Source organism: Sturnus vulgaris, chromosome 2 (assembly GCF_052056855.1).
Source record: "Sturnus vulgaris isolate bStuVul1 chromosome 2, bStuVul1.hap1, whole genome shotgun sequence".
NCBI lineage: Eukaryota > Metazoa > Chordata > Aves > Passeriformes > Sturnidae > Sturnus > Sturnus vulgaris.
This window is the reverse complement of record NC_142244.1, coordinates 31,600,110-31,625,081: the sequence shown is the minus strand read 5'-3', so window position 1 is coordinate 31,625,081 and position 24,972 is coordinate 31,600,110. Positions and strand designations below refer to the sequence as shown.

The window sequence follows — 24,972 nt, the reverse complement described above, 5'->3', positions numbered from 1 at the left end:
GGGTAGCAAGAGTGGTCAAACTTCCCAGGGAGCAGCTCCTCCAGATCCAATGGGAGCAGTCCCCTGACTTGCCGTTTCCCTCCCTGCTGGCTTTGGCTCTTGTGAGCGTTGTTCCCTCCTCTCACGTGGTTCTTCCCGTTGCAGGAGACGTACCTGATGAAGCACATGCGGAAACACAACATCCCTGACCCACAGCAGCAGGTGGTTCAGGCACAAGCCCAGGCCTCGCAGCAGCAGCAGCACTTCCAGCCACAGGGTGGGGGGGCAGCAGGGGGCCCTTCTGGAGACACTAACCAACCCAACCCTCCCCCCCAGTGCTCCTTTGACCTGACTCCTTACAAGACTTCAGAGCATCACAAGGACATCTGCCTCACTGTCAGCACCAGCGCCATCCAAGTGGAGCACCTCTCCAGCTCCTAGAGAGACCTCAACCCAGGGAGCAGAACGCCTCTTGTGCATAGCCTGTGCCAGGGGCACCGCTTGTGCAGCGGCCCTCCTCGTGCAAGTTTCCGGCCTCTCCTCCTGCAACAGCCTCTTCTGGCCGTGTAACCCTGTTCATGGCAGCCCCTTGAACAACAGCCTGTCTCAAGGGGGTGCTCCTTCTGTGCAACAGCCTGCCTGGTAGGAGGATGCTTCCTTGTGCAAGAGCCCCTTTCCTGTGCTGGGATCACTTCCTCATGCAAGAGCCCCTCCTTTGAAACCCAAAGAAAGGCCCCTGTTTTTGCCTTCTCTCTCACTGTAGGATGTGTATGAAGCGGGGTTGCGTGTTGAGACACGCATGGTGGATGGGATGGAGAGACGACCCTTGTATATACAGGGGCTTGGACATGTGTTTTTAGCAGGCCACAGAAGAATGTGGCAAGGTTGACAGCTGGATGGGGTTCTTTGAGGATTGGCCTTGAGTGTCTAAGAGAGAAATATCCATTCCTGTCCCTCCTTGTGAAAGGGAGGAGGGGTCACTTGTCCTGCCCCAAGGACTGGATGGGAGAAACCTTCTCCTCAGTGGAAGGTGAGACCAGTGGAGGGAGGAGAAGTGAGGCATGTTCTCTGGGATGGACAGGTGCCTATACTGCCTAAGGGCTGTGGAGTATTGCATTCTTTCTCCTCCCCTGGTAGAGAGCAATAGAGAGTAGTCTGTCTGAACTGACTGCTGCCTCTCTCTCCCAGCTGTCTGAGCAGCACGATGGCCCCGTAGGAATGTGGGTTCCTGCTCATTGCTCTTCCTGCCTGTTGTGGATGATATCCTAGCAGCTTGTACTCCTCCTCCTCTCCCTTCTGCTTTTCCCCCCACCTCCTCAGAAAAGGCTACAGCCATCAACAACAAACCAAAAAGCAGCTGGAGGGAGGGTAAGAGACTGCCAAAATAATCATCACCCTTCTCTCTACTCCCTTTCCTGAAAGGTGGAATGACAGCAGTTCTGACACTCACATACCTGTCCTGCCCCCAGTTTCCCAATGGGAAAGAGGAGGAGGAGGAGGAGGACTAGACCAGTCTTTTCAAGGAGCTGGCAGGAGGCAGGAAAAGGCTAGCTTCTCCTGTTTATCTCCTGCCAGAGTGCTCTCACAGGCTCCCTCTTGCCAAGACGGGCTGGACTCACATGGCAGTGGTGGCCTCTTCTGGACCCTGGTCATGGGAGAGAATCCCCAAAAGGTGGACAGTGGAGAGAAGGGGATGAAGATCCCCACAGAGAGACCAATCTAATGAGAAGGGGGAGCCAACAAGAATAAACTGAAGGCCCCTTGAATTTATATATATATATATATATATAAATATCTATTCCCCAGCCCTGGCCCGCTCTGTCCTTGCTGTAACTGTTTCTATCTCTGTGTTTATAAAACGCATTATCCTGGCGAATTTTTATTTTCAATCTTCGTTTGTTTTTCCCTTTCTCTTCGTCTTCAATTCTCCTTCCTCTTGTTTTTTGGTTTTTGGTTTTTTTTAATTGGTCCACTTGACTGCTAGTCTTGCGTGTTACTTGTTAGTTTCTTTGGATCATGGAGGCTGACTTGGAAGAGAATGAGAAGGCAAGGGAAAAAGCATGTGTTGCTGGGTTTTAAAATCAGTCACCCACCCAAAGCCTATAGAATCCCAGACTTCTGTATGAACAACCAATAGGGGCTTCTATTATATTTTTTTTTAACCACCCTGTATAGAAATAAATTGGTGTAAAAGGCTCCTTGAAGGTGCTGGTGCGAGCACCCTGCCCCTGTGACGTGTGTTCCTTCCCCCTGCACCCGACACCTGCAGGCTCCTCTGGCTGCCCTGAGTCCCGAGGGGCAGACGCGAGGGCGGCACATCCCTGCCTTTGGCACCTTGTGGTTTGCACAAGGAAAGCGAGGAGCTCTGCACCTGGGGAGCCTGTGGCAGAAACCTTTTTCTCTGCGTTTAGTCACCAGAGTTGGCTGCAAACGGGTGGAGTGTTTGATTAGGCTAGAAGGAGCTGTCTGGTTTGACTCCTGCATTTCACAGGTGACATTTTAGTCCATTTAGGCTGTATTGAGCCCCAAGAACTAATGTATATTTGAACTGTGTTGACAAAATGCATTGGCTTGATTTTGAGGCAGTGGGACACAAAATCCATTGGCAGCCTGCTGCAAGGGCTTCAGGTTTTCACTGTTTAAATATTTTAGCCAGATTCCTCCTTGCTTTGGTTTCTGGTTACTAGTTCTGGAAACATTCATCCCTCTGATTCAAAGAGCCTGAATGGGACTTTTTCTGCCTAGACTTTTATTTAAACACTCTAATGTTCCTTCTCAATCTACTTTTTTACAAGGTAAACCTGATAGAACTCTGTAAATCTTCCAGTGTAAGGGATTTCTTCCATCCCATGAATTATTCTTTTCTTTCTACATCTTACTAAATTTTACAGTATCTTACAAACACGTTCCTTTTGGAATTGAGTGTTGAAGCCTCAGTGCCATGGATGAGGTCCCCCAGGCCCTTAGCCTTAAGTCTGCAGAGGATTGCATTTTCCCTCTTCTTATAGCATTATCCAGGAGCTCACAGTGGCTGCGTGTCTGGTCATCCAAAGTCTTGGCTTTCCACAATAGTGTTTTCCCTCCTGTACAGGTATGCTCTGGGTTCCTGTTTCCTGGATGCTTCACATGGGACTGTGTCCAAGTCCAGCCTGTGTGAATGGACCTGGCTGACTGATGGACCAGGTTACTCACAGCTTTCATAGTTCTGTCACCCACAAACTGTATCAGTTTGTTATTTTTACTTTCAGATCCAGGTTGAAATGAAATATTGCATCTGACCTATGCTAACATGAAAAGCATCATTGAGTGCAACTTCTCATTAGCTTCTTTTTGAGACTTGCATGCTGGGCATTTCTTAATCCTCTTAGCAATTGATTATGTACAGTTTATCTTTCTGACTTACGGTGCTAGGTCAATGCCTTATAAAAATTTAAGTATGTTGTTGCACCTATGCAGTCCCCTTTGTAAACCAAATGTATAATGCTGTCATCTAAGAATGAAATTAGGGTTTGGGATTTTTCTTTTTTTTCTTTTTTCTTTTTTTTTTTTTTTTACTACAGAATCTGTATTTCATAAAACCTTTATGATATAGGTTTTATTTTTTCGTTGATTAATTCTTCATCTCTATAGGTTTTCCATAATTTTGTTACTGAGTTGTTTCATTTGCCTCTTGGGAACACTGTCATGAGTGTCTTAAGGTATTTCTCTAATATCCCATGTTTAATTAAGATCAGAATCACTGGGCTAGAGAGCTGGTTACTGAACTCTTTCAGGACTCGTTTCTTTGCTGATTTCAAAATATACATCCCTAGAAGGTGTTGTCTCATCTCCTTCTTTGACACTATGGTACTTAGATAGAAGTTGCTATTTTCATATGACTGCTGCATTCTGTTCCTTTCTTTAGATGGAATTGGAAATGTTTGTTGACTGGTTTCTCCTGTTCTGTGTCCCTAGCATTTTCACTATTTTTATCTAGCATGGATCAGTACTTTAGTAAAGTTTCTTTGTTTATTTTGTGATGGAAAGGAATTAAAGAGCAAAATATTCTTTCCATTTAGTTCTGCTAGTCACAAAGCTTTTCTTAAGAATTTTCTCTATTTTTATAGTGTGTCATTTATGTTGGTTGCTGTCTGGCCTTCATCTTTTCCATCTGTTACGTTTCTCCTTACAGGAGAGTTTAATTCATATTCCTCTGCCTTCTTTCTGTTTTTCCCATGAACAACTCGGTTTATAGTTTTGCTCCTCTTGGAAGTTACCAGACTCAGCACAGGTTGATTACTACCTGTGGCTCTCCTCTGCATGTCCGTGTTCTTTATGGACAGGACAAAACGGCCAGCTTCACTCAACTAGTTCTTTCATCTTGAATATATCATCTTGAAGACTGAAAAATGATTTGGTTTGGGTGCAGTGTCTTGAATTAAGCTGGGAAGGCTTTAAAAGTCAGAATAATACTTTGCTGACTGGTTGAATTCCCTGGGGAATGGCTCACAAATTAAAATTCTTTTGCAATGATTTTTCGTTTTAGGTGCTTGAAATCGCCATTCCTGGTCCCTGGTTTGTTTTGTGATGTCTGCTACCCTTTCCCTTGTTGGAATCTGCTACCTAGCATGGGCATCCATGTGTATTTAAGGCTGTACAATTCCTGTTACCAGTCATTTCAAAGGTGTTACTGTTCGTGTTCGTGCAGTTTGCTGCTGAGCCTATAGCTTTTACTGTTGCCCAGGAAGAAATTAATTATTTCTTACTAAGGGACTTTACCATTGAGCTTCAGAAATGCCACTCTATTCCAGACCTCCTTTTCTTCCTTGTCAGTGAGAATTTCTCTGTTTACCCAGTCCTGTTGCTGATGTGGAAATAATTGAAGATAGCTTACCCTCATTATCTTTGTCACTTATTTGTGTTTGGATTAGGTCTTTCTCTTTGGATTCCCAAGGTTGTTTAACATAATCAAAGTGTTCCAGATGGTTTAAACAGTAAAAGTAGCTTCCTGCAAGACTCAAAATGTTAACAACTTGTACAAAATTCTTCCCTCCTCAGATGAAATCTGAGGTTCTGCTGTCTGCAGCTTTGTGCACTCAAGCCAACAACAGTTCAATTATTTACCTACCACACACAAGATTGGAATATTCCTTAACAAGATTCCATGGTCCTTCTTCTTCAGCTCCATGAATTCTTTGACCCTGCATTTTCATTGTGATGCACATCCATTCTATATGTTGGTACCCAAGAAGACTTGACAATGACTCTGGAGTTCTGTATTAGGTTGCATCTTGTATCTTTGCTGAAAGACAATAGCACTTTTTCTTCTTGTCCTTTTCCAAGCTGATTTTCTGTTCTTAGTTGGATTTTACAAATCATCGTTGCTTTAAAAGGAAATATGTAGGCTGGAAATTATTTAGAAAAGTCACCCACAAACAGTAATGGAATCTCAGCCATGACTAATGATAGTATTGCTGGTCTATAATTCAGTTAAATCTTCAAGAAAGATTTAAGACTTCTATAATTTAAAGTCTTATGGTTAATCAACCATGTCCCTTATTACAGTTATTTTGTTAGTTATCACTGCCATTGAAACTGCCAGTCTATATTACTACTTTTTTTTAATCCATAAGGTCTTGCTATTTCTTTGAGTACATTAAAGTCTTCTGCTATAAGAAGTCTTTCTTCTTGCATAATGAGTTACAGACCGTGATCAAGTCACTGTATTCATCTTTCCAAACAGCTGAATTAAATTGAGCTGGTTTAGGTGTCTCACAATAAGGCTTGGATCCATCATGTAGTTCTTATCTGTTGCCTTTCTTTTCCCTTTCAGTGAGCCGGCTGTGTAGTGTTCAGTTAAAATCTTGCTGCATTGGGCCTAGATGCCTATTTTGAGCCACCAAATTGAGACTGCCATACAAGGATATCCAGTTCTTTTAATTAGGTCATTTTCTTCAAATTAAAACAAACAGCAATATGTTTCTTTCCTTAGCTGAGTGCAACCCCTGTCCATGCCACTGTGATTTTGCCACATCAGTGTTAGGTTAACAGCCTTACAGCAACTGGATGAGCCCACTTGCTTTGCAAGTACTTTAAGTAAAAGTATTTGTTGGTCTTCTGGAACACATTCAGAACTTCAAAGTTGTTTGGAAAAGAAAGCCCACTGCTTCCATCTGCTTGCCAGATAATTCTTTTCAAATTACTGATTGTCAGTTTCTAGCTATGCAACTTCTAGGATGTTTTATTTAATGGGTAGAACTAAACATCTTCCTAAATCTCATTGGCAATAGGTAATATTTCATTACCTCACGGATGTGTCTACATCATCCAACTTCCCAATATAGAATATAATTATGAGATTCTGTCTGTCTTCTATATTTTTATTGATTATTTTATCATCTTTATATCAACTAAAGGATATATATCATGTTTAGGATTTTCTTCTAATATTTTGCAGGTAATGTACCTGAAAGCTGCCCAAGTTTACTAGTGCAGTTTCAGAACATAGAATGAAATTGCTCTGTACACTTCCTTAACTGCAAGATAGGTACCTGTTTAATCGTCCTTTCAGGTACAACAGATTAAATTTGTGTGCATGGTTTCTTGTTTCTGTATAGTAGAACACCAAAGTACTAGAGAGATGTAGTAACTTGGTCCAACAAACATTTCGATTTCATGTAGTGTCTGTGTAATGAATGGAAAAAAACTGCAAGAAAAGAAATCTTGACACCAAAGAACTAGAGTCTACGCCTAGTTTTGCTACTGAAGGAGGGTACGTTTTTGACACATGGACACAGCTATACTTTTTGGCCTTTGGCATCCTCTTTCATTTGTAAAGCTAATTTACCCCCTTGGGGCCAAGTGCTGCAGATCAACCATTTGTCGTTCGTGAGAACAAAGTGTGGGTACCTCTCATGTTTCCTGAAGACAGGAAATTTCAGGAACCTCCGAACTGAGAATGTTAAAGAGTGGGAAGAGCTGAACGTACCTCAACAGTAAAAAGGTAACTGAACAAGTTATAGCTGTCCTGCTGGGTTCTGCATGAGGATCCTTCTCAAGCACTGGCGTTCACCTCCTCCTTGGACAACATTTAAGAATTCTATAAGGTAACTAAAATCTGGAGGCATGCATTTGGTATGCAGATGTTTACATTTCCAAGGGAAAAACACACAGGCATCTGTAGATCAATAAAGGTTGAGAACCACTCCTGCAGACTGCTTCCGTAGGCCGTGCAGCTTCCCTGTGGGAGGTGCCGATGCCTGGGCAGCACCGCTGATCCTGCAGGTCCTCTGTCGAACCAGGAGCTGCCTACAGGATTAACTGCAGGATGGAGCTGTAGCAGCACACTGGGGTGAGCAGGAGAAGCGTGATAACCACACGGGTTAGTGGGGTGTGAGGCTTTGTTACTACAGCACTTGCCAAAGGATCAGCGTATGAGGCTGGGTGAGGGTTAGACATAAATAGTCCTAGCTCTCTAGAGCTGATTTCAACTGGAAAAGCACTTTCCTGCACAATCATCTGTGCCCGTGCTTGGACTTCAATGGGCAGAAATGTTTAAAAAATACTCCACCTCTCAACAAAAAACTACCGTGGTGACACTTCCTCTGTGGGTGAGGATGCTTCTGGAGCCCTGAGCGATGCAAACCCTTTCTCTGACTTTGTAAAGAAAGCAAAAATAACAATCTTTCCCAGACTCAGAGCTCAGGAACTAGTTTTTGCTGGAATGGTAGAGCTTCTACTGCTGTGAGACCACACAGGCACACAAAACTGCCTCTCCCCTTTATTTTGCAAATTCACACTGGCAGTTCATGCAGTTAGAGACATTTGTACACTTTACTGAGACTTGCCATTTAGATTTTAGGCAACTGCCTCTTCTTTGCCCTATCATTTGTATCTGCAGTGGCAAGAAGTCCGGAGGGAGATGATCTCTCCATTTCAGTGGTCTAGAATTCTGACATCCTTGGCTTGAAGGATAAGATGGGGTTCCCAGGTGGTCTCTTAAACAAATCAGTGATGTCTAAGAATGTCTAATTTTTAACATCAGCTCCATTCAGCTTGGTAGCCCCAAGCAGGATATGTTTGGGAGATTCTGGTTTAGGACTGTGACATGGTATGGGGACCAGATTTTTTTTTTCTTTTTTTTTATGTAACAGCCACATCCTTCTCCTTAATTAAGCGTGTAAGGCAATTTATACAAGAATTTTGAAATACTTTAAAGAGGCTTAACAATAATGTTCAGCTAACTGAAGCCAGCTGCTCCACATGGGAACTGAAAAGACTAAGAAATGTGTTTTGAATAATTAAAAATATGTCATAAATAACTTAAATGACTGTAGGAAGAGGAATGGAAAACTCCATCATCACAGAGGATCTCTGAATTAACCAAGTAGTTTAACAACAAGATGGTTCATAGTTCAAACAGCTGCAGTTCCTTTATATAACAGCTCCTCAGTCTTGCAGTGCAGACTGCTTGAAGACTTAATCCTAGTATAACCATATAAATAAAGGCATGGTGTCTTTGAAGATCTTTGGGAGGGAAAGAGAAAAAAAGAAATCTAATCACTTCTTGTGGCCAGAATCTGGGAGCATTCAGTCCTAAGCAATGGCTGTCATACAGACTACAGAGAAAAAACAGGATGGTGTAGGTGAGTAGGCAGGAGAAAGGTGGATGAAATGTATTTACCAAACCCAGTGCCTCCTAAACTGTATAGCATGCTAAATGAACGCTGACCTCTTGAAAAAACAATCCTGCATGTCTTGGAACCTAAGGATCAACAAAAGTAAGATAATTTTGTTTCAGTTCCTGCATAATCGCATGTGACTTCCCACCACACCGTGCACATAGCGAAGGACGGCTGGGAAAGGGCTCCTCAATTCCGCAGCACGAGGGGCTCTAAACCTTCAAGTGGCTCGTGGTGTATGGTCACAAAAGGGGTTCTGGCATGATGAAGAAAAAGAAAGCACGGTCACATGTTTAACTTAATTCCCTTTGTTAGTCTATTAGTTTGTACCAGTCCTGTTGCAGCAGAGACCATCTCTATCCTTTTATGACACAGCAGCGGCTTCTCGGCACTGGTGGATTACGAAGTAAATGGGAAACCATAGTAACAAGTCAACAGCACTTCCTGGCCCAGATCACAGAATGGGCCAGGTTGGAAGGGACCACGGTGGGTCACTGCTCCAGCCTCCCTGCTCAAGCAGAGTCCTCCCAGAGCACCTGGCAGGACTGTATACAGGTGGTTCTGGAATATCTCCAGTGAGGGAGACTCCATAACCTCTCTGGGCATCTGCTCCAGTGCTCAGTCACCCGCACAGTAAGGAAGTTCTTCCCCATGTTAAGGTGGAACGTCCTGTGCATCAGTTTCTGTCCTAGTGCTTGGCACCACCGAGAAGAGTCTCACATTCTCCTTTCAGTTACTTATAGACATGGATGGGGTCCCCTCTCAGTCGTCTGAGCCTCTCGGGCTGAAGAGGCCCAGCTCGCTCAGCCTTTCCCTGCAGGAGTGATGCCCCAGTGCCCTGGTTGCTCTCGCTGCCCTCCGGGGGGACCGCCCGGGGCAGCCCCGCAGAGCCCGAAATGGCGGCGGGAGCGGGGCGGAAGTGCCGGGGTAGGCGGGCGGAAGCGGCTTCGCAAACCGGGCAGAGCCGCTTCCGGGGGGCGCGCGCCTCTGCTTCCCGCCGGAAGCGCCGGTGTGTGGGGCTCAAGATGGCGGCAGGGATGTACCTGGAGCACTACCTGGACAGTAAGAGCCGCCGGGGCGGGGCCGAGGCCACGGCTGAGCGGCCCGGGGGGCACGGATGGGCCGAGGGGCGGGGCCCCGCGGGAGCCGAGCGCCGCCCAGGGCGCCTACGAGCTCTTCCAAGCCCTCGGGCACAGCCGGGCCCCGGGTCGTGCGGAGAGACCCCGTCGGTGGGGCAAGGCTCGGCTGCAGCTGCTGCAGGAGTCCTGACACCGCGGCCCCGCGACTGGATTGTCCCATGAGAAAGGAGCCCGGTGCTGCTCCAGCCTCCTCGCGGGAGCGGGCATTTGGCTGTCAGTGGTTTCACGGGATAGGCATCCAGTCAGAGATAACTTTTGCATCTATGGGGCGGTAGTTATGGTAGTTTTCTACGCTGTCAATTTACAAGTGCAGCCCTGCTTTTCTGGCCGAAGAGGAGGTTTATAAACGCTAATGGAGTTGGTAACGTTATCAGAACCCCTCTTGTAGTACGTATTTTACCATCCGGCCTTAAGGTGCTTAAAACCTCGTCTAACTCTGCCCTTTGGGGATGACACTTTCAGTGCATGTTTTACCCACGTGTTCTTAAAATAGTCGAGCAGATCCATCAGAGGAGTTGTTTGAATGAATGGGCTAATGTTTCAACGAATGGGCTAATGAGTTAAGATAGAATAGCCTGTTCTTTGAGGAATGCTGTTCTCACATTTTCCTGCTGGTCTGGTGTTGGCACTAGAGACGGGAGGATGTTCATGCAGTGGTGTGTTTAAAGCTGGGTAGTTCTGGTAATGTGTCTTCTGCTTCACTGTACCCTGCCAGTTAAATCTCTCACTGTCTGTTTGCATATGCATGGGGAAAAAATGGAGTTTGGCTCTTCAGATATCTTGCTACACCGGGTTTCTTCCAGCACAGAAATTATAAGGTGCTGATATGGGCACAGGGCATCTCGTTCCTTGTGTCTTCAGTGCTCCTTTTGTCATGAGGAAAGGAAATATCTCTAAGAAGAATGTTCAAGAACCATAATAGATTTCAGTGAAAGCTGAAAAGAAGCTGCAGTTGAACAGGCAAGGATCTCGGAGCTTCAACAAAAGAGAATGCAAAAGCCAGGAAGAAAAGTTGAATGAAGAGGCAGGTTGGAGAGGAGTGAAGATTTGTGTTCTTGTGCAGTTCTCACTCTGTTGTAGAAGGCTGCAGTTGACTGAGGCTCCTCAGCTGGGAGAACAAGGGCTGGGAAAGAGGAGAAAGAAGTAGATGGGCAAGGAGTAAGTGCATAGAGAAGATGCAGGGTTTTCTTGCTGGGAGGGCAGACGTGTATTTTGGGTAAGAGCTGCAGAGCAAAAATAAAGGAGCAAAATCCTGGGATCTGCAGTTGGTAAGCGGAGACAAGCAGGATGCAGCACTGAGTGTGGAGGGGCATGGCAGGTACCCAGATGGAGAGAAGGGAAGGTTGGTGGCTGGAGAATGCTCCTGCCAAACTCAAACACCTCTGGATCATGTCATCACAATCAATTAAAATCAACCAACCTGGGAACTCCTCTTCCTCTCTTGTACAGGCATGCAGAGGAAATGCCAGACTCCTTTCTCAGCTGAGATTTGTGGTCCTGCAATTGAATTAGTGATTCTTATCCTGTTGAAGGTGGATGTTAATACAGTAGAGTCACTATTATTGTTGCGGTGTCTTAAATATATGAAAATAATGAAAAAAAAAAGAAAGTGATTTCCACAATCTAAAAGTCCTTTAAAGTATCTGGTTACAAAGGTTTCAGGAAGAACAAAACATTCTTTGCTGTGATGGTTTAGCCTTTTTTGCTTACTCTTAGGTCTCTAAAGGCCTTTTTCAGTTTTGTCTGGTGCAATATTACTTGCTGTTATTAGTTAATCATAAGACAGTTGCTGTGCTTATTCTAGATTTCTTTCAGGAAAGCATATATGAATTGTGATACTTAGAGTCAAGGAGCACCCATCATAGTCTTCAGTAAGTTAGGCTGCTGATAGGTAATAGCATACATTTCTAATTACCCATATTGTTCTTCTCTAAGCCTGCTCTCCTCTCCTGGCGTCCTACCTGTCTGAACTCCTGACTGTATTTTAGACACGAGTCTTCTTCTTGATGCTAACTGATTGACAGCATTCAGTTTCCTACTTGCTGCTCCCCATTTTTCCCCCCACATTATTTAAGTGTTTTAAAAACATTCAGTCCCATTTTAAAGTAGTTCACTAATATCCTAAAACTTCCTGAAATTTGATAGAAATAAATAGTCCAGAACTTTTGGTCATGTCTTACAAAAACTGTGTAATTCCTAATTTACATCTGTGTCTTGGAACAGAGTTCTTTCAGTAGTATAGTGCTCTTGCAGACACAGTTTTCAGTTGTCTTTTTTCCTCCCACAGAGATTCTCTTTCGTATGGTTTTCTGTCTGGATCTGCTCAGGGAATGAGTGAGGAACGTGTGGTGAAAGAGAACAGTTATTTGTAGGACCTTTATATCTTGAGTAAAGGAAGGTGTTTAACGAACAAAGTGAAAATTGTAGGAGGAAAAAAGGTGGCCTCCTGTTTGAAGCAACTGAATATCACTCTGACAAAGTGAGTTTGATGTTTCTATTTATGTCATGAGTTCCACTTCATAGAGGTTTTCCTTGCTTGGATTGTGCTTCCCTCAGATTTATGAGTGGAAATTTTTAATCAGAGGAGCAGATGTGCAGAATGCTCATAGCTGCAGCTGGAGTCTGCCTTAAACAGATAATTCTGAAAAGTCAGGCTATGAAGCATTTTTGCACATTTCAAGAGGAGAGTTTGTAATTAGCTGGCCTTCTTGGCGTTAATCTCTTGGCCTTAATAAATCTCTTGGCCTTCATTCTGTTGGTGAGGGAAATGGGCCACTCCACTGCAGCATTGTGAAAACACTTTAGTGTCACAATAGTGAACACCTTGAAAAGCTGGTTACAAAGTCAGTTTTCAGATTGAGCTCTGGGTCTGAGCATGTGACTCTGTATTGAACAAAGAGAATAAAATAAAACTTTGAATCAGTGCTCAGTCACTGGGAATGAGAAACACCTTGTATGAAACATCATGTGAATAGGTAATTAAAAACTGTATGTTAAAATGCATGAGCAGTCTGACAAAGCTAGGCATACAGCCCCAATTGCTTCAGTTCATATATTTTGAACCCTCTGCTTTAGACATCTAAAGTTCTTTTCCAAGATTTTTTTGTGGAATAGCCAAGTTAAGAGTTCTCTTAGTAAAAGGTGTCTAGAAGCTTCTTAGGTCAGGTGTTTCAGCAGCTTTCAAGTCCTTGCTGTAATTTGAAACTGGGTTTAGACCTAGGATTAGGCATGCCCTTTCCTTGGTTTTAAGCTGTTAATTGCAAAGCAGATCTGTCTGAAATGTGTTAGGCTCTTGGCAGATGTTTTTGAAGCAGAAAAATACACACATTCCTTCTGTGCTGAGCATCTTGACAGAGAAACTCCGTATCTTGTCTACTCTGATCACCTTCATTCCTTCATCTTACTTAGTGAGCTACAAAGGATTCAGGGAATGGGAGAAGAGGAATGTCTCTTGTTCCACTTTTGTTCCTGAGTGTTTTTCTCCAGTGGCTGAATTTAAACATAAAAAGATTTCTGTCTCTTCAAATACTGTCCTCCTTCTGGTTTCTAAGCCATTTTATGCCTGGTTTTGAGGGGAGAAAGCAAGATAAAAAAGTGCTTTCCCTCAAGCAGTAACAGTGCAGCTTTACTAAGGGAATACCTGTGCGTGCAAAGGAGTTAGAGATGTATAAAGGAATGGAGGAAGGAGAAGAAGGAGGACAACAATGTTTAGTGATTAAAAGATGGAATGTGCATAAAGACTCATGCGAAGAGTTTGTGCTTGCTTGAGCTGGAGTTACTGTGTTTGCCTCAATGTTGGCCCTCGTACAGGGTTAGAAATACTGTTGTGGAAGCCTTGAGGGACAGAAATGGATAATGTGATTAATACAGGTTTTCCAGAAGGTGGGATCCAAACCCTGAGTTTTCTTCACGTTTGGAAGTTTCAAGAGGATTGCAGAGCTCCTTTGTGAAAGACACCCTTGAAACACACATACTCAGAAAACAATCCCAAAACAAGTCTCTGTTTATATGTGAACGTGCCATGAGTGTAGGGATTGTCTTTATAGTAGAGGGAGTTGCTGTGTAACCACCTGTGTTTTCTGCCATCAGTGCTTCCCTGTTTACCCACCTAATGGGTGCCAGAATAAAGTACTTGTACCTAGTGACAACACATGAATAATCTTCTATGGCAACATATCAGGGCGTGTACCTCCCCTCAATAGCAAGAACTGTTTCCATCTTCCCTGAGAAACTAAAGCCAGCATTTCATTTAAATTAGACCTAAACATTTGGGAGAATCATGAGCAGCAGGAGTAGCAGGTAACCTTGGTGAGCTGGAGATGCAGAAGGATGTCACACGCCGGGCTGCTCGTACAGCTGTGTTATATTAATTCTGGTGCATTGGAGGACTTGTTCCAGGGGTAGGCACTAGGACATAACTGCCTCGGCGCAGAGGGTGATGGAGACAGCAGGCTTAGACGAGGAGACCTCAGCTGGTAAGTTAACATGGTACTATGTAGTCAATTTACCTTGGTTTTTTTCCCCTTTTTTATACCAGTTAGGGAGGCATCGAGTTTCCTTGGCTCCTTCTATTTGCATTTGTCAGTAGGCACACAGAGATGCACCAGATCAGGGCTTGTCACCGCTAGAAAACTTAAGCCAGCATAAGCACAGAGCAACAGAAGCAGCACATGTCCTCAAGGAAGTCATTTCTTTGTGCTACAACTGACATGGGAATGTCCTTTCATTCCTTGATAACGTTAGCTAACCTAGTAAAATAGGATTGTTCTTTTGGAATAGCTTCATCTACCTGGATTTTCCTCTGTATGGATTTATCAAATGAGGGTGTGATGATGAGTATCGTCATCTTAAAGCTCTTAGAGGACATGGGTGTGATGTCGGAAATCACTGTAGGCAAGCCCTCGATTTCTTCCCAGACCTGTCAGTGTTCCAATTTCCCCAGCAATTCTTTTATCTCTTCCATTCCATACCTTCATTCCTCTTATCCCCTCCCCGGTGTAGCATGCAGCCATACCCCCTGTCCCTGCCTCTCCTCATTCTTCAGAAATGCAAGTCTCTTAATAAATCATTTCTCTACTTGTCACTGTCTTAGTGTAGTGAAAGATGCCTTTCACCTTACTGAGACTTTGGATGAGTTACACTTGTGATGCACCACATGTTCTATGGAAAATTACAAAAGATTTCTTGCAGGGGAGAGAATTTGGTGATTCATAGGTATCATTTGTTTCTGTGTGAAGACTGCTTGCACAGCCCACACCAAGCTGATACATTTAATGACCAATTCATTTAGAATTGGTTTTGTTGTTGGCTGATATTTTTATTGGAGCTGATACAAGATGGCTTTACATGGCAAAGCGTGCTTTGTTTTCTCTGTAGTTCTTCATTTACCCACCTGCAAATCTGATGTCATTGTTTTTGCAAACAGCCCTGTGATCTCTTTGGTGGTTGTCCCTGCCTTTGGAGGCCGGTGGCAGGCTGGAAATGTCAGGAGTGTTGCGAGTCTCGCTTGTTGTGTCAGTTTTCCAAGCCCTCCAAGCTTTTCAAATCAAGGTTGATCTTTAACGATCTCTTTTCTGAGACTTAATAACATTGCCTGCTATCTTGGCTGTGAATGCTGTAGCATTGAGCTACTGTAATAAGAAGACAACAAAAAGAGAAATGAGCCCAGACCTTGGGGGAGTATTGGGTTTCCATGGCTGACTGCTGCTGATGTTGACTGCTGACTGGTGCCCATTTCTTTGGACAATGTCTGAAGTAGATGTGCTTGGGTGGACTGGTGTGCAGTGCATTGGCCCAAAGCTTGGGATATGTGATATGGCCACAAAATTCCTGGGTGGCTGTGGCTAAATTAGTCTGCCATGCACCTGAGCACCCTCTTTGTAAAACTGTAGGTAGGGTTATCCCTTACCAAGGTGTTGTGAGAATAATGGTACAGGTTAGGATTTTTTATTGCAGCAGGGCTGAGCCATCTCTGAATAGAGGGAAAGGGATATATTGTGCTCTAGCACCAATTTCAGTAAACTCTGTAGGAGGGTGATTGATTACTTGAGAACACAGGACAGAATAGAAGCAATAGTGTCAAAGGGTGATACACTCTGAAAGGAGGGCTATAAAAGACACCCTGCCCCCTAATGAGGGAGCAAGGGAGATCCTGAAGATTGCTGCAAGCCAGTTGTCCTGCAGTGTACTTCAAGCGCTACAAAATTAGGAGAATCATGGAGTACTGAAAAATCTGATGTGCTTCCCCAGCAAGATCCCAGCCAGATTGCTGTCTTGGGGGGCAAAGAACTTACCATCGCACTGTGGCAGTCCATGGCACAAGCAGAAATTTTTTTAATTGCCTTCAGCCATGTAGTGTCTAAAGTGTTTGCTGAAATCTAAGCTGTTCAATAAAGCAGCTGTCTCAAAATGTATTTTCCTATTTTTGAATAAAATATAAGCATGCATCTAAACGTGTCGAGTGAACAGATGTCATGGGAAGGACACTGTGTGTTTGGATGGTGCTTGGTGCTATTGATCTGTTTTTAGGACTTTGGGAAGCACAAATCCATTGTTTGACACAGCACAGACGTGCTGCAGAGGATTGAAATACGATTGAAGTTACCAGGCTGTGTAGGCTTGCTCTCTGCGTTTGTGTGTCACAGTTAACATCTGAGTTAAGTAGCTGAAGTTGAAATATCAGTTGCCTGCACCTGACACCCCATATGTGTTTCTAAAAAGAAGTAAATAAAAGAATAATTATTGGAGAGGAAAAGAAGTTGTGTTGGATTCTGACTTTTGGAGAGAGAGTGTGGTTCTTCAGGGAGAAGTCAGCATGGTTATGGATGCCTGTGGAAGAATGAACGGGGGAAAGAATGACAAGGAAAGAGGAGAATAAAAGACAAAAGAAGAATTAGCTTAGTGAAGGAATAACATTTGAGGAGAGGAAAGACGAAGGTATGTAGAGAGACTGTAGTTTGTGATCAGCAATTAAAACAAGGTAAGAAAAGGAAGGGATGAAAAAAATTCACTGAGAGACCTGCACCAGTGATTTTCAGGATAATCTTACCATGAGAGGAATCAGTAGGGCTGCACAAGGCTTCTGGATGGATCTGTGCAGTGAGTCCATTAGGAAAAGCATTGCCAGCAGAGCAAGGGAGGGATCCTGCCCATCTACACAGCCCTGGTGAGGCACATCAGGAGTGCTGTGTCCAGTTCTGGGCTCCTCATTAAAGAGAGACACACAGCTCCTGGAGCGCATCCCGCAGAGGGGAGTGAGGATGATTTGGAGTCTGGAGCATCTCTCTTTTGAGGAAAGGCTGAGGGAGGTGGGCCTGTTGAGTCTTTAGAAGAGATGTCTGAGAGGGGGCTCACCGTTGTCTTTCAGTATCTGCAGGGAGGGTGTCAAGGGTGGATCCAGGCTCTTCCCAGTGATGCCAAGCATTAGGACACAGGGCAATGGGCAGAAACTCATGTACAGGAAGTTCCACCTGAGCATGAGGAAGAATTTCTTTACTATGTGGGTGACCAAGCAATAGAAGAGATTCCCCACTAAGGTTGTGGTGTCTCCCTCTCTGGACATATTCCAGAACTGTCTGGAGGCAGTGCCATATGCTCTGGGATGACCCTGCTTGAGCAGGGAGGTTGAACCAGGTGACCCACTGTGGTCCGCTCCAGGCTTACACATTCTGTGATTCTGTGGCACAGTTGCATTAATGCCAGCTCATACTTTGGGCCAAGCTACTGGCCTTGCTAGCACTTTCTTCCCTGTACATTTTCACCATCCTCCTGTTCCTCTCTTGCTGCTGTGCCATTTGTTTGGAAAGAGGCCCTTGATTTTCCTTATTTTTCTGTCTGTTGCTGCATATCATCACTTTTCTCTACTGATCAAAGATGCCTCTAGGGTGTTTTTTCTTTACAATTATCAGCTTCATAATCTGAGAATTACGTGGGTATTTTATTATAGATAGTATTTAGTCATGATAATTTTAGGTGAATCTTAGTAAGATGAAAGAACAAAACTTAATTGTGGAAAAAAGGAGAAGAGCAGGAGGAAATGAAATGACATAAATAACATTAATGTTTTTAGAAATAGTGAGAAAATGTGTTGCGGTAGGAATGAGGAAATGGAGCTCAAATCTAGATTTTTTTAAATGGGACTTATAGAGTGATAATGTCTGATCACCAGCACAGCACAGATCAAGCAATTTCAGCACATGTTCTGGCACCTGTGATAAATTCTGTGATGCAGAGAATCACTTCTGTTTAAGGCTATGCAAGAGCTTTGGAGTTAAGCTGCAGATAGTAGAAAACATCCCCACTGCTAGATTAAGTTATGTACCATGCAAATAGTTTGTTGCTCAGCTATAACTTGCTTATCTGCAGCTTTATCTTGTTATGCTTTTTGTTATTGCCAGACTCTGGATCATAATTTGTAGTGGTCTGCTCAGCTTCCTTCCACGTTCAGTTGAACAGATAAAGTATCTTTGTAGCAGTTCTGATTATAAAGTCACTGTACTGTCACTTGTTTCATTTTCTCTGTTTATTGACCAAGCAGTGGCAGAACATTTGTCCAACAATAGATTTGCAGAGTGAAATATTTTTGCTGTGGTTTTAGGAAATCATTTTGCTGGTTTTAGCAGGGAATTCAACTGTCAGGGTTTGCCTCGTCAGCTCCAGTGGAAGCCTGCCCAGCTAATGAGCCTCTGGAAGATCATGGCTCAGATGTGCATAAATGATCTGCCCATGGTGCATTTGCTCAGCCAGAACCAGAGGCAGATGACAGCTCTCCCCACGCTGTGAGAGCCGCCGGGAGCAGGGGGCTCTGCACACCTGGCGGCAGGAAACGAGGAGGGGAGCCACTAGCCTGGCTGAGGGGCCAGCACTGAGAGGAGCAGGCTCTGGGGAGAGAGGGATGGGGGGCACAGGCTGAACAGACAAGGCTGGGCACTTGGAGGCAAAAGAAAGACAGACAGATGCTGTCCAGACAAGAGCATGTGCTGGCATCAGTGGTGGTGGCAGATTTTTCCAGTGATGGCTTTAAAAACTAGAGCACAGTTCCTTTCAGGTTGTGTAGCAGAATCAAACTCCTGCTTGAGTTTCTCCTGGTGCAAGAACATTGCTGTGAAATGTGACCGTAACCTCACATGGGGTTGTTCTGCCCGCACAGCAGCATCCTACTGGTTTTTGTGCTGGCTCAGGTACCTGCTCGATCTGAAGGTTTCTAGCCCTGCTGAGGGAAAGCTGACAGTACCTGGTGGAATTTGTGCTTTTACCATCTGTCCTTTTCAGAAGAGAAGAAGAAATTACATTAATCTTTTCTAAAAACCACAAGTCCAGAATTTAGAAGCTGTGATCTTCCAGGATTAATAAACTCAATATAAATTTGACATATTGTGTGCAGTGCAGGAAGAGCTTTGTTTTCCTCTAGAGGATACCTGTCTTGTCTGCTGCAGCAGATGCTTTGGAAAGGAATGAAAAGCAGCATGCTGCAGTATGACCCATGTTTCATTTGCTGTATAAATTGAAAGGTTTAGAGTTGATGAGGCTGGGGATTGCAGGAAGGAAAAAAACATGGTCTCTAGATTCCCAAGCTGGATTTCATCCCTGCCATAAGCTCCCTCTATAAGCAATAATAATTTTCAGCACTGTGTCCCCATCAGGTTCTGAGATGCTTTTTTGAACCCTAGGGATGTAATCCAGTAGTCAGCTGCTTAAACCTTGTGTGAAGTCTGTCATGCTGAACAAACATGGAAGTATCAAATTCAGGATGTGCCGACAGACTTAATTTTGCCGCTTAGTAATTTTTCAGAATTTGAATTTGCACTGTTAACTGTCCTTGAATGCAGAGGGGTGATGTGTATGTGCTGTGGATTATGTATCTGGGTACTTAAGGACACCTACTTATCTGAGCATTTCTCAGGTAACTAAATCAGAAATCGAAACAGAAATATGTTGAAGCAGCAGCTTGATTCCTCCTAAGGATTCTGTATATAACTTCTTATTATGCTCTTTGGGAAAAAATCCAAGTAAAAGGATCAACTTCTGTGCTTAGCAATGCTCACAATTGGTTTTACCTCATACAGGAATTAATTTCACTTCCTGTTATGTAGTACTTGTTAAAACTTGTTAAAACCTTCCTCTTGCATACAGAACCTTCCCTGTCAACTGGTTGCTCTTCAGGAAAGTGGAAAAGCATTCATTGCTGTAGAAATGTGTGCCGTGAAAATAGAGGTTGCTGCCTGGACTGATGTGTTGAACAGCTTTGGTGATGGCCAGACACACCTTCAGTTGCACTCCTTGTGAGCTGGAGAGCAAGTTCAGGAAGCTCAGACATGCTTCTCTTGTCTTTGTGAAAAGCTTTTCCCAGCACCTTCTTTTTTCAACCTTCAAGAGAGATTTATTATTTTTATTTGGTTTAAAGGGGACAGTAATCAAGCTTAGACTTCAGGTTAATGCAGTGACACTAGATCTCATTTTGATTAGACAGGCATGGAAAAATGAGAATTGTTGTTATCAGCTTTGCCAGTTGAGCATCTGGTGATGCCTGGGGGGTGAGTAGCATAGTGCATTGAAAATTAATTGACTATCAACTTCACAGTGCTCATTCAGAGTCCTACAAACATTTATTATTCACAATGTGTGGCATCCTTCCAGGTGTTGGACAGACCACACTGAGATGGCAGTGCAAAAGGCACAACAAGTTGCAAATCATGAGGGCTTAAGACTGTTCTCTTTCCCGTCCCATCTCAGACTTGATCTTTCCTCTGCCCAAAGTGTCTGCTGTCCCCCTGTATGTTAAATGACTGCATTAAACGGACTCACTTTTCAGTGAATTAACATTTGATCAACTTAATTTTTACATCCCTGTGTAGAAATAACTAAATGGCTTTATTTACCAGCTGTTGTGCTGTTTTTTTCATTACTGAGTGGAGTTTTTGGATGGAGACGTTGTATTATAATGACTGATAATCATTATACAGATTTTGGGTATCTGCTTTCTTAATGTGGACCTTTCTGCCTGGCAGCAGTTTTCTGCTAACTAATATGTACTCTAGAACTATGTTTCTGCATTAAATATATAATGTTTTTATATATTGTCTCCTTTGGGGCTTATTCCATTCAAATGGAATCAGGCTGATGTTCACCAGAGGGGTGTGTATGTGATTACTGGTTAACTTTGTCCTGCTTTGGCATCATGGACAAGAACTTGATTTCTCCATGTATTCTCCTTTCTCTGCAGGTATTGAGAACCTGCCATTTGAATTACAGAGAAACTTCCAACTCATGCGAGATCTGGATCAGAGGACAGAAGGTGAGGACTAGAGATGGTTTTGTTGCCAAGACAAGAAGTATGTAGCTTGACCAGCTTTGCTTTGCCTTGCCTTGCCTTTGTCATGGGGATCTCCAGGCAGGGAAGGAGGCCTGGAGCTGCTCCAGTCATTCAGTCTCTCCTCATGGAGGGCTCTGAGTGTGTGTGGTGTTTGTGTATTTAATGGTGCACTTGTTTCAGACCTCAAGTCAGAGATCGATAAGTTGGCCACGGAGTATATCAGCAATGCACGGACTTTGTCTTCAGAGGAAAAACTGGGGCTTCTCAAGCAAATCCAGGAAGCCTATGGAAAGTGCAAGGAATTTGGGGACGACAAGGTTCAGCTGGCTATGCAGACCTACGAGATGGTATGAAGGGAAGTGTCTCGTGCTTATGTGAACGCCCGAACTAAAGCCGCCCATCTTGGAAGGCCCTGATCTCTCATTTTTAGGCCATGCCCACTCTTACTCCTTGGCTCTTTAGTGCAAGCCCCCTGCCCCTTTGTCCCCTCTTTGTCCTTTCTTTGCCTTCCTGGGCTCTGTCCTGTGGTAACCCCTGGTCACTGCTGTTTTTGCAGGTCGATAAGCACATCCGGCGGCTGGACACAGACCTCGCTCGCTTTGAAGCAGATCTGAAGGAGAAGCAGATAGAGTCGAGTGACTATGACAGTTCTTCCAGCAAGGGCAAGAAGAGTGAGTACCACCACTGTGCTGCAGATTGATTCAGGAGGCAGCCAAGTGACTATGGAAGTGGTGGGGATAACGGCAGGCACTGGAGTGGTGCAGATCAAAGACTGTTGTGCTGGAGTCTGAAGGACGGGTAAAAAGATGGTGACCTGGGCTCTTCTTGTGTGGCCGTATCCAAGGCCACCAGATGAATTAAGATGGGGTGCACGGTCCAAAGCCAATATGCATTCCAAAGTAGGAGTGTGTTTTAGTGCTGCAGAGGTTGTCACTGTCAAGTGTCTATTTTGGTGGGGTGAAAGATGCAACACCTTTTTCTCTTGTTACCAGAGGGCCGAGCTCAGAAAGAGAAAAAAGCTGCCCGCGCTCGCTCTAAAGGGAAAAACTCTGATGAGGAAGCACCAAAAACTGCCCAAAAGAAATTGAAGCTTGTCCGCACGTAAGTGTTCAAGGGACTTGAGGGAATGAGAAGCAGCACTAGAAATCAGACCAAGGCAGGCCTAGCCAGGCTTCTCTGAGATCCCCAGACTGGAACTGTGTGTCCTCTGCCCGTTCTTGGGAAGCAAGAGGAAGGAAACGTTTTTGTTCTTTCAGGGAGTGTGGGTTGAAAGGGAAAGCAGGTTCCCTTGGGTGTATGTACTTACATAAGAGAAGTATCTGTCTCTGGCAAACAAAGGGTGTGTCTTGGGACACATGAAGGTACTCAAAGCCAGTTACTTCGCTGACTTACTTTATTCCTGTCCTGCAGTAGCACAGAGTATGGGATGCCTTCAGTCACCTTTGGAAATGTGCACCCCTCAGACGTACTGGATATGCCCGTGGACCCCAATGAGCCCACTTACTGCCTCTGCCACCAGGTCTCCTATGGGGAGATGATTGGCTGTGACAACCCAGATGTAAGAGCCTGCACGTGGTGGAAATTGGAGGGAAAGGAGTCGAGATGAGTCTTGCATGAAAAGTCTTGTCCTGCTTGGGTGGGGCTTGAGACAGCAAGCAGTGACAAGGAGAGGGCTTACTTCAGGTAGTTGGGATGGGCAGAGGTGTGGCTGGCAATGACCACTGAAGGGCCTCTTTCTTCAGGGTTTTCCTAAAATGTTTTCTTCTCCCTAAACATAGAAAGAGAGAAGGGGACTTCTCCTTGCTAACACAGTGTAGATTGGGTGTGAGTATTCAATCCTTGATCGCTGCTAGGGATTTAGGAGTTTGTGATTAAATGCTGGGTACTCTGGTAGCCCAATTTCAAAAGGAAACTGCTCTTTAACTGGCTGCTCTTCACCCCAACAGTGTTCCATTGAATGGTTTCATTTTGCCTGCGTGGGTCTGACAACAAAACCAAGAGGAAAATGGTGAGTGAAGCAACCTGGGGGGCCCATTGATCTTTGGAAAGGGGAGGTCCTAGGTGGCAGGGGGAAACGTGCTCTATATACACACTAAGAAGATAAGCATTTAAAGGAAAATTTTAATTAAGGCTTTGTCAGGGACCTTGGAAAAAGTCTTTTGGGACCATGCACTTGAGGCTCATGTCATGCCCTGAATGTTGGCTTTGTACTTCCCTTTCTAACAGGTTCTGCCCTCGCTGTTCCCAGGAGAGGAAGAAGAAGTAAATTCACATGAGACCTCAGTACTACTGCAGGAGCTCTCTTCCCCCTGCCAGGGCCTCGTCCCAGTTCCCCCAGCCCTTGGGGCCTTGGCTGAAGGGAAGTCTTGCCCTGTTTGTGGTTTGGGCCATCCCTGAAATGGTGTGTACCCTCACGGTGGTTCCTGTGTGTTCTGTATCCCTGGTTGCTTCTGAGTCCTTAAGGGAGGCCCTCTCTATGTACTATTCCAAACAGGTCTCTGAAACTCAAAGGGAATGAATGAGGGCACCAGGGTAGCCACCAGATTCCCAGGGATTCAGGTAGCCCCTGATTTTCCTTGGCTTTCCTTCAGCCTCCTCAGAGTTCATTGCCTATTCTCTGCTTAGAGAACAAGGCTATGAGATGGGGGAAGGAAAGGAGGTAAGTCTTCAGCATTTTAGGTCATTCATTTTCCTGGATCTTTTTCAGGAGAGAGGGAGTAACCAGGCTACTTCTTAATCTAGTGGGCTGGTTCAGAGACTGAAAACCTGATGTGCTCCCTGTCTTTAACCATTCCACTGCTGGCATTGAGCAGCCTCTTTTGTTGAGGAGAGGAGGAGGCAGAGGGAGTGTTTAGAGCTAGCTTTCTCTCATTCCTGGGGTAAACCTGCTGGTCTGGGAAGCACACTGTGTGAAGGAGGAAGAATTTCTGACCACGTGGGGAGAAACGGCTTGGTCCAGTCTGTCTTCCGGCTTCAAAATTCTGCCCTCCTCTTGTGTAGTGGTGCTTCTCCATTATGTTGATGGTGGGAAGTTTGGGGATTCAGATCCCACTTGTATAATGCAGAATTAAATAAAATTCATTGAAACCAATACTCTGTTTGCCTTGATGTCACCTCCAAAATAAACTGCAGCAATTGGTCTCTCTAGTTTCTCTTTCTCTCTTAGCTCTGCATTTACTGTAAGCAGTGAATGTCTTTCAACTTTTTCACATAGCAATCCTGTTAGTAAAAAGTGACATTCTGCATAAGTCAGGCTTGAAAATGTACTTAATGTACTTGCAGAAAGCTACTGAGCTTTCTGGTGGCTGTGAAAAATACCTGCCCCTGTAGTCCTGCCCTCACAAGAAGGTGAACATTTTTTCCCACTGTCACTTGATCATTTACTTCATCAGTTGCTTTTTCTTAAATGAGGAGGAGTGGAGGTGGCAAAGGCCAACCCTCACTGTCTGTTGGGCAGCACAGCTGAGAAAATAAGCCATCAGGACAAACCACGTGTCTCCAAGAAGGCAGATAGGTTTTCCAGATACCCTGATAGCTTGCTTCCCAGTAGGTCACAATCATCTTGTTGCCAGAAACTCTGACAGCTGTTACTAACATAACATCAGGTTCCAAAACAATTCCTGAAGATCTGCAGTCTGAAAGTAACGGTGAGGAGATGGCCCTTACTGAAGCTCCTCTTCATCAATTCCATTGATAAAGCCTGGAGACTTACAAAGCAAATCTTCTTCCTGCTTGTGGTCTGCTCATCAGGAAGGTTTAAGCCTTTCACCTTAAAGAAACATGGAATGTTTTCCTCACGCAGATAACTTTTATGAGGATTCAAAGAGGATTTTGCTCGTTTAGTTATGAAGCCAAAGCTCTGCCTGGGTTCAGAGGACAGCGT

At 44.4% G+C, this 24,972-nt stretch overlaps 2 protein-coding genes across 14 annotated transcripts in view; both read left to right on the top strand.

Annotated features, from left to right (window-relative positions):
* The window catches only part of ZNF384 (zinc finger protein 384), a 29,712-nt gene extending 20,149 nt beyond the window's left edge, over positions 1–9,563 (top strand). For 9 of the 10 annotated variants that reach the window (XM_088160645.1, XM_088160644.1, XM_088160647.1 and 6 more), the window contains one exon: positions 145–9,563. In XM_088160645.1, the coding sequence (XP_088016771.1) occupies positions 145–420 (276 nt within the window). In that variant the 3' untranslated portion in view covers positions 421–9,563. The remainder of the gene's footprint in view (positions 1–144) is intronic. The other variant, XM_088160650.1, reaches the window with a different exon arrangement.
* Positions 9,564–9,597: 34 nt separating this feature from the next.
* ING4 (inhibitor of growth family member 4) lies at positions 9,598–24,180 on the top strand. 4 transcript variants are annotated; one of them, XR_001403713.2, is made up of 9 exons: positions 9,601–9,701; positions 21,000–21,071; positions 21,270–21,436; positions 21,646–21,760; positions 22,082–22,190; positions 22,500–22,647; positions 23,036–23,097; positions 23,316–23,490; positions 23,584–24,180. XR_001403713.2 is itself a non-coding variant. In XM_014884159.2 (8 exons), exons 1-8 carry the CDS (start codon positions 9,665–9,667, stop codon positions 23,353–23,355), a joined length of 750 nt encoding a protein of 249 aa, XP_014739645.1. In that variant the 5' UTR covers positions 9,598–9,664; the 3' UTR covers positions 23,356–24,180. The 4 variants fall into 4 exon arrangements, 3 of the variants coding, with proteins under 3 accessions (XP_014739645.1, XP_088016778.1, XP_088016777.1); XM_014884159.2 differs by having other exon boundaries at positions 9,598–9,701; positions 23,316–24,180; XM_088160652.1 differs by lacking the exon at positions 9,601–9,701 and adding an exon at positions 10,864–10,936 and having other exon boundaries at positions 23,316–24,180.
* Positions 24,181–24,972: the final 792 nt, after the last annotated feature.